Source organism: Denticeps clupeoides, unplaced genomic scaffold (genome assembly GCF_900700375.1).
Source record: "Denticeps clupeoides unplaced genomic scaffold, fDenClu1.1, whole genome shotgun sequence".
Taxonomy (NCBI): domain Eukaryota; kingdom Metazoa; phylum Chordata; class Actinopteri; order Clupeiformes; family Denticipitidae; genus Denticeps; species Denticeps clupeoides.
In genome coordinates this window covers 52,492-62,155 of record NW_021629876.1, presented here as the reverse complement: position 1 = coordinate 62,155, position 9,664 = coordinate 52,492, and the positions used below count along the sequence as shown (strand labels likewise).

General features: G+C 44.5%; 1 protein-coding gene across 1 annotated transcript; it reads left to right on the top strand.

Moving 5' to 3' along the window:
• Positions 1-289: 289 nt before the first annotated feature.
• On the top strand, positions 290-6,172 carry LOC114776351 (F-actin-monooxygenase mical1; the record flags this gene model as incomplete). Its single annotated transcript, XM_028966772.1, has 8 exons — positions 290-905; positions 1,992-2,089; positions 2,170-2,277; positions 2,653-2,746; positions 2,849-2,942; positions 4,688-4,761; positions 4,942-5,126; positions 5,883-6,172. Coding segments are annotated over 8 exons (1,299 nt in total), but the record flags the coding sequence as incomplete, so codon positions are not given.
• Between the last annotated feature and the right edge of the window lie 3,492 nt (positions 6,173-9,664).

Genomic DNA, 9,664 nt, shown 5'->3' with positions numbered 1-9,664 from the left:
CTCACGCACACACACACAATCACACTCACACACAATCACACACATACACAATCACACACGCACACAATCATACACACACACACAAACATACACAGTCTCACACACACACAATCACACACGCACACACACACTCACACAATCACGCACACACACACAATCACACACACACACACAATCACACATACATGCACGAACACAGAGACACGCACACACAGAGACACACATACATACACACACACACACACACAGACATTAATTTCTCTGTAAAATCTGGGTTTATCTGTTTCAGGATGATGAAGAAGGTGGTGGTGGTGAGGAAGGCCAGAAGAGCCCCGTCCCTCCGACCAGGGACTCTCCAGACGAGACCCCCACTGTCCCCTCTCACGCCCCCCCACAGCAGCCTGTCCCCGCCCCCCGGGCATCCTACTCACGCCACTCCCCGGTCCCCAAACCGCGCACAATCCACCTGCCACCCCTCAAACCCCCGCGCCTGATCAGCGAGCCTCCAGAGGATGGACCGCATCATCCCGCGCCTGGACCATCGGTCCCCGAGGCCAGGTCCTTTCTGCAGAAGCGGGACACGTCGGACGAGGAGCGCAGTCAGCTGGGCAGCCAGGACTCCGACTCCGAGACGCCGGCTTCGTCCTCCACCTCGTCCTCCTCCGTCAAGCCAAGCGATCCGGCCGGCGAGGACGGCTACTGGAGTGGGGGGGCGGTGGCGGCGGGGCATATTCGGGAGCAGAAGAACCGCCGCTGCGTCAGGAGGAGGGACACGCCACAGCCGGGGGGTGACCAGGGCCAGCGTGGCCGTGTCCGCTCCAAATTCTCCCCCTGGAACCTGTCTTCTCCGCGGCTGGACCGAGACCACAGACTCAGCGTTCACATCAACCGTGAAGACAGAGCAGGTTGAACGCACACACACATGCACACACACACACACGCATGCACACACTAAAAAGCAGTATAGAACCATTTCTGCAGTATAACATTTACAGCATTTACCAGACGCCCTTATCCAGAGCGACTTACAATCAGTAGTTACAGAGACAGTCCCCCCTGGAGACACTCAGGGTTAAGTGTCTTGCCCAGGGACACGATGGTAGTAAGTGGGGTTTGAACCTGGGTCTTCTGGTTCATAGGCGAGTGTGTTACCCACTAGGCTACTACCACCAACAGGTTCATTAACCAGTCAAAAATAAATTAAATAATTATTTAAATTATTGAGAGCACTTTGCAACCAGTATTTACAGGGACAGTCCCCCCTGGAGACACTCAGGGTTAAGTGTCTTGCTCAGGGACACAATGGTAGTAAGTGGGGTTTGAACCTGGGACTTTGTGGTCCAGACCACTGCCATTGCGGAAGGCACCAATCATAACCCTCATGGATCCACGCAGGGATCAGCCTTGGCCCCTCACCCCCTCATCCTGGGCCAATTTTCCAAATCTCCTGCCAGGTCTGACAATAATCAGATGATTTGTGACCTTCGCTTCACCTGTCAGCGGTGATAATGTATCATATTACTAATTGTACTATTATTCATATCATATTTTTATCATATTTTTCATATAGTGTATCATATTACTAATTTTACTGTTATTAATATCATATTTCGTGGTATTCTGTATACAGTATGTACTAAAATGATCCGTAAAATGATATACCGTACAATGATTGTCTCTTGATATACAAGTGACAATCACTTCACTTCACTTCACTACGGTCATATTGCTGCTACTTGTCTGTCTGGTTTGTCAAGTTTGTCTCGACCTGCATGATATTATGGGTTGGTGTCCTTTTTCATGTTTTGGTGTTGTGTCTTTTATCCATTTTGCACACCGTGAACGCCTGAAGCTTCACGTTCTCGTCTCTCTGTGTACTTGTATGTGGTGAGATGACAATCATGTTGACTGTGTAGAATGTCTATCCAGCATGTTTTAGAACAGTTCTGTAAAAATGTACTCATGAAGAATGATTTTTTTTCAACTCACAGAAGCTGCTGCTGATGAAGAGGAGGAAGAGGAGGATGAGGATGATGAAGATGACGAGGACATGTTTGGAGTGGAAGATGTTGACGTGCTGGAGCAGAAGGTGAGGCTTCAGGAAGTGGGAAGCTCTTGTCTTGGCCTGCTAAGGGTCTGGTGATATACGTTCCTCTGTGTTCCCTCAAGACGGTTCCTTCAGATGCGGTCAAAGCTGAGAAACTGGAGCTGAAGAAGATGAGAACTTTGGAGCGGCGAGCCAAGAAGACTGAAATCCAGCGGTTCCACCGAGCGCAGGTTTGACTCAACTTAATATGAAATGATGCTGACACTTTCATCGCGATTAAATCCATCGTGATTCCAAGTGTGTGGACGCACATTTTAGGTTTTAAAATGATTACAGACAAGACGGTGGGTCATTTAAGTTCTACATTTAAATAATATATTTAATCATGTGGACATATTCGTTGATTTTGTAGTGATTAATAATAGTGGAATTATATCAGCACAACTTTAAATGCTCCAACAATCAAAGTCGACTCAAAACAACTGAGTTTCTGCTCCATCAAGTTTTGAGAAAAGTAAAAATTTGTTGAAATGAATCTCTTTGAAAGGATTTTATTTTATTTAGAAACACCTGACTTACTAAACTTGTCTCCTCCTGTTCTACAGACTATACAAAGACGCCTGGAGGAGATTGAGGTGACGTTCAAGGACCTGGAGGAGAAGGGGGTGGACCTGGAGAGGACACTCCGGCAGAAGACTGGTGAGAGATTAAACACTGACCACACCCGCCTTATACACCACAATCCTCATTTCTACAGCGTGAACACAACACGGTGCTTCCATAACCCAGCATCTCCTGCAGGCACTGAAGACTCATCTGAGATGATCGGCCTTTGGCTAGAGTTGGTCCAGCAGAAGAACGAGCTGGTGTCTGAGGAGTCTGACCTGATGGTGGCGTAAGTAGAGACCAGCAATATCAACAACCTAAAATCACATGCAGTATGTCTCAAGGGGCTTTACAGTCACTACAGATTACACCCCTCATACTTAAACCCTCTCTGGACACAAGCAACAGCTCCCTAGAAGATGGGAGTAGTGTGTAGGGACTGGTACCTTGCTAAAGGGAACTTTGGTGGTTCTGGATTTGCAACCCTTTGATTATGAGTCCACTTCCTTACTTGCTAGGACACCACTCATGGTGATGCACTAGTGTAATAGTGGCCAGTACCCTATTTAGGACAGCCTTACTGAGGATAACTGAACACTGTCTATGCTTGACTGGGTGACTGTGTAATTAAGTGGACTTAATAATGGACACTGTGTCTGGGACTTTAACAGAAGGTCAGAGTGAACAGATGTGTTTCAGTTTAGATTTAAACTCTGAGACTGTGTCTGAGTCCCGGACACTGACCGCCAAGCCGTTCCAAAACTGCGGAGTTCTATAGGAGAAGGATCTGCTCCCAGCTGTGACCTTCTGTACTTTGGGTACCAGTAATGACCCCGCACCCGTTGATCGCGGGGGGCGTGGCGGGTTCTAAATATTTATTTTTTGGTTCTAGTTAGAACTCTGGCTGCAGCGTTCTGAACTAGCTGGAGTTTACTAGAGCATCCAGACAGTAATGCATTGCAGTAATCTAACCTTGATGTAATAAATGCATGGACCAACTTTTCTGCATCATGCATTGAAATGATATTTCTTATCTTTGCAATATTTCTAAGGTGAAAGAATGTTATTCTAGTCTATCTATTCTAGAGATAATCTACATGAAAATTGAATAAGAGACCTGCATCGAGGACACCTAGATCCTTTACTTCAATACTTGGTGAAATAGAAAGGTTATCCAGGGTTATTATGTAGTCAGCCAGCTTACATCTGACTGCTTGAGGCCCAAGTACAAGAGCTTCTGTCTTATCAGGGTTTACCATTAGACAGTGGATGCTCACCAACTTTCTTATGTCCTTCAGACAATTCTCTATTTTGTTCAGCTGCTGCATCTCATCTGGCATTGCTGATACACACGACGGTGTGTCGTCTTAGCAGTGAAAGTTAAGACAGTGTTTCTGAATGATGTGACATAAAGGTAACATTTATAAGGAAAATAGCAACGGACCTAGGACAGAACCTTGTGGAACACCAAACTCTATAACTCCAATCACTATTAATGTCCGCAAACTGATACCGATCAGTCAAATATGACCTGAACCAGGAGAGGGCTATTCCCTTAACACCAACAACATTCTCTAACCTGTGGAGGAGAATAGCGTGATCAATAGTGTCAACCGCTGGTCATTAACCACTTTAACCAGCCTTGTTTCAGTACTATGATGAAGTCTAAATTGTGACTGATGTACTTCATGAAAGTTGTTGCTGTGTAGGTACACACACAGCTGCTAGGGCTACGACCTTTTCTAAAATTTTCGATATAAAGGTTGGCTCCTGGTCTGCAATGAAGGTCAGGGTTTTTAATCAGGGGTTTGATTACATCTACCTTGAAGGATGTGTGGATCAGGGTGAAGTTTTTAAGCCTCCACTGAACACAGCATATCATCCAACCCCTGCACCAGTATTCCTCCATCCCCTGACTCCTCTGCAGACAGGGGTCCATCAGAAGCTTCAGGCCATGGTGACAGAGTGACTGTATGTGTAAAATGTGTGAATTGTGCTTTGGATGATGAGGATGATTATGAACTCTCCCTGCAGCTCGCGGCAGTTGGAGCTGGAAGATAAACAGAGTCTCCTGCAGTTGGAGCTTCGGCGCTTCATGGAGCTCAGTGGTAAACACCTCAGACCTTTCACCCACATCAGGGGTTCAGTTGACCAGATGTGACTAGGGTGGAGGAACATCTCAACACAGCAGTGAGACTGTGGTCCTCCACTCAAACACATCCAGACCGCAAATACTACTAATAAGGTGGCTAGTGGATTTATCTGTGTGTGTGTGTGTGTGTGTGTAGACTCTGAGAAGACTGAAGATGACCGTAAGGAAGAGGAGCGCATCCTGTCAGAGATACTGGAGGTGGTGGACATGAGAGACTCCCTGGTGGCGTTTCTAGAGGAGAAGCGTCTGAAGGAGCTGAGTGAACAGCAGCAGACAGCATCACTGCTGGAGACCAAACGCCTGACAGGGGCTGGTGCTCAGGTCAGCTGGGCATGAGGTCTCCACCTTTCTTTCTCTCTCTCTCACACACACACACACACACACACGCACAAACTGGACAAATGGATTCATAGGTGCACACTTTTTCCTTCTTAGATTCATGCTGTGAAACCAAAGACACGTTAGACAAAGGGGTTCAGACACATACAGAACCACATCTTGTTATGGAGCCTTAAAATAAAAGAAGAGAACAGCATGATTAATAAACACACAGAGCTGCACACAGACATTTGCTTTCACTGCCTTAATCAAGAAACCTTGAGGTGTGTGTGTGTGCAGAAAAAAAGAGGGTACAAACACACACATACACACACCTACACAGTTTGCTGTGGAAAGAACAGTACAACTGAGCATCTGAGACCCTGGCCAGTTGCTATGGCAACCCTCCTTTGATATTGTAATAAAGCATTTTCGAATGTGAATAAAAAGCTTAATCTTTAATCTACATTCTCACATCACAGGTCATCAATCTGAGACATCAAAATATCATATGGTGAGGAAATATTGGAGAGAGGGTGAAACATAAATATGTATAGTCATTATTGAAATAAATTTTATTATTGTTAATGAGTTATGACCGAGATGAACAACTTCCCACACCTACACTAACAGCCAATCACAAAGCTTCAACCCCTCACCATCGTTATACACTGATAAGGTAAATGTACTATTGTTGTTATTAATATCCATGACATGGTACAAGCTCTGCATGCTGCGTTTGTGTTTGATTGTTCTCAGGGCTTGGTGGGTTCTAACACACTCATCTAACCAACATCTAGTCACACATTCAACAGCTGCTGCCACTGATGTGATGGTGATGGGAAGCACACGCAGCAGAACCAAGTGTTGCCTTTTCAGAATAAATTCAGCCCCTGTAGAAAGCACAACAGGATGCAGAACTGCTTATTACCTGTAATTATGTGTCATTTTCCCCATCCTTCCTCTCTCTGTGTTGCTGTGATTTGTGCAGCCGGGCTTTCACACAACTTAATAAATATCAAGCACTTTAGTGCCTGTCTGAGTTCTGAGTCTCTGGGTGTGCAGCTCATTTATTTTATATCATACTCCAAATGTATCTTGACATCTGCATGCATTTATTTTATAGTCATGCTACTCATGCATATCGACAGTTGCACCTAAAGCTGCATGCATTTATTTTATATTGATGTTACAAATGTATCTCTACAGCTGCATGCATTTATTTATTAATCACTCATTAATTCAGGGTGGTAGTAGCCTAGTGGGTAACACACCCACTTATGAACCAGAAGACCCATGTTCAAATCCCACTTACTACCATCGTGTCCCTGAGCAAGACACTTAACCCTGAGTGTCTCCAAGGGGGGGACTGTCCCTGTAACTACTGACTGTAAGTCGCTCTGGATAAGGGCGTCTGTTAAATGCTGCAAATGTATTTATTATTTATGATAAAAATGCATCTCTACAGCTACATGCATTTATTTGATATTCGTGCTACAACACTTTTGAGATATCTGTTCATTCCACACCCCTCCACTAGAGGACAGTGGTGTCCAGGAGGAGCCATTAAGGAGGCGATGTGAGTTAAAAACATCTATATGTGGATTCTCTGAATGGACAGTAGGCCTTCACCCACGTCTAAAAGTCATGCAGCTCCATCATGAATGAGTGTGTATGAATGAGGAGGCTGTACCTGTTGTTCATGTTTTATTGAAACTGGTTCCAGTGAGTTTAAACTGAAATATTTCATTAACAGAGGAGTTGAGAGTTTGTGGATCATGTGACTGGGGGTCAGGGTTACCTTGTCAGGCTGGATATAGATGTGGATGGTGGTGAGTTATATAATGACCTCCACCTCGGCTCACTCGTTAATTCAAAGGATTATGGGTGGAGGGCGGTCCAGGGACACAGGTCACCTGGCATCAGTGTAGAAATGGGAGTCTCTGTTCCCTGCAGAAGCTCCAGGGTTTTCTGCAGAGGTTCAGATCACCCTGAACGTTTTAGAGAGTTGATGAGCCAGGTTACAACAACAACATGTATTTCTTATATAGCCCAAAATCACATACAGTATGTCTCAATGGGCTTTGACAGGCCCTACAGTTGACACCCCCCACACTTGACCCTTCTGCACACAAGGAAAAACTCCACACAAAAAAACTCTAGGAGAAATTAAAAAAGAAAGGAAGAAACTTTGGGAAGGAGTGATACAGAGAGGGACCCCCTTCCAGGGTAGAGTGAGCCTGCAAATGGTGTCAGTGCAGGGTTGGATATGATATAATGATAAGTCCTACAGTTGTAGGGTTGGAGAAGTCCAGGATGTAGTCAGTGTCATGGTCTAGATTACGTGTCCATAATGATGTTACTGGTCCATTTGAAGATCCCTGGAGCTGTAGTTGTAACGGTGGTGGTGGCTGTGGTGACCCTCTGGTTTGTTTCATGGTATGTCCTTGTTAAGCAGTTGTCAGGAACCAGGATTTATTTGCTGGTCTGATCACTGGGGTCTGCCAGTAGTCTGGACGCTTGATTCCGTGTCTCGGAGAAAAACAAACAGAAGCAGCGGCAGACGGTTGCACTGTACGACCGATACTGAAATATGTGGTTATAGTGGTATATTGGTGCTACAGTGGCCCGGTACCCTAACTAGGACAGCCTAACTAGGGTGAATTTAACTTTGTCTGTGTCTAACAGGGGGACTCTGTGATAAAGTGGACTTAATAATGGACACTGTGTCTGGGACTTCAACAAAAAGCCAGAGAAAACAGATAGGTTTTGAGATTGGATTTAAACACTGAGACTGTGTCTGAATCCCGGACACTGACAGGCGAGCTGTTCCACAACTGCGGAGCTCTATAGGAGAAGGATCTGCTCCCAGCTGTGACCTTCTGCACCTTTGGTACCAGTAGTGACCCCGCACCCATTGATTGAAGGGGGCGTGGCGGGTCATAAAGAACCAAAAGTTCACTCAGGTACTGTGGGGCGAGACCATTTAGAGCTTTATAGGTTAAAAGTAGGATTTTGTAGTCAATCCTAAATTTAATGGGTAACCAGTGCAGTGATTGTAAAACATAGAGATGTTTTTGGCGGCATGTCTGAGTTTTAGTTTTAGTCTAGTCTTTGCATCAAGGTTTTATTAGTCTTAGTCACATCCATAAAAAAATTAGTCTGATAGTTTTAGTCTTATTTTTGTCAGAATTATCCATGATTTTTTAGTTATGCAATTCTATTTAACCCAGTCAAAATAGTACAAGTACCAAGTAGAACACACAAAAAGGACATTTTCTTTTAGTCAAAACCATTAATTAAAACAAGCTTATCTAATTATTATATTCTTGTATAGACTCCACAACACTCGACATCGGTTCCAGTGGACGCATTTCTCCCTGTTCTGTTTTCTTTTCCACTTCATTGCAAAGAAAATGCAATGAAACATCTGATAACCCACCACCATCAATCAATAATCCACCACAAGCATTCCGAAATCTGGACACATGAAACAGAAATACTGCATAAAATATTAATGTGATTAAACGAGAGGAACTAATGTCTCATCCTGTTTTTATCAATGAAAATTTGATTTATTTAGCCTCGTTTTTATTCAATAATAATACTTTACATATTCCGGAATAGTTATAGTCACATAACCAGCATTTACGTCACGTTTTGTATTTTGTCATAATTTCATACATTTCGTTGACCAAATCAACACCATCTGCGAAGGATCTGCAGCTGTAGCCGGATAGGAGATGAGACCCTGGGGGGACATGGCAGTAGAACCAGAAACCTCGAGGGTTCTTCAACAGGTTTTATTCTGGTGATCTACTGGATCTGCAGATAAACGCTGAGGCCAGGACATATCTCATGATTGCCTGTTACCGAGGAACCCGTGTTCTCTGCTGAGTTCCACCATCGAGTCCTGAAGCTTTCCTCAGAGATGCTGCTTCCTGTGCTGCAACCTGGAGAACCATAACAACAGTAAACACACACACACAAACACAAACACACAAACACACGGGATTTCTGGCTCCTGTTTGGATGAAGTTTGCGGCTCGATGGGATTTGGGGATTAAAACACGACCAGTTTGGTCTTAACCTCAGAATAGCGGAGATCTGGAATGAATGAAACATGAAAGCCTGAGGCTGAGAAAGTCAATCAGAGAGGGAAGGAAGTAATGCGGAGAACATTTACGGCCACTAATCTCTCTCTTCCACACACACACACACACACACACACACACACACACCCGCTGCGAGAGAGTAATTCAGCTCCATGTTTATGTAAGGTCTGTGTATAGGTTGTGTAAGGTCTGTGTATAGGTCTGTATGAACACGGGTCCATTTGGAAGAATCCAGTAGAAGAAACATATTTGGTATTTGTTGTATGAGGAGGAAGTGAAGTATGTTTGATGAATCTGTTTTTTACCTTCATCATCATCATCATCATCATCAGAAGCCGCTTGATGAGCTGCTCATTAACATGAGTTCAGTATAAACCGTCCCCGTTGTCCAACGTTAGGTGGTGGACAGAAGACAGGAGTGTGAAC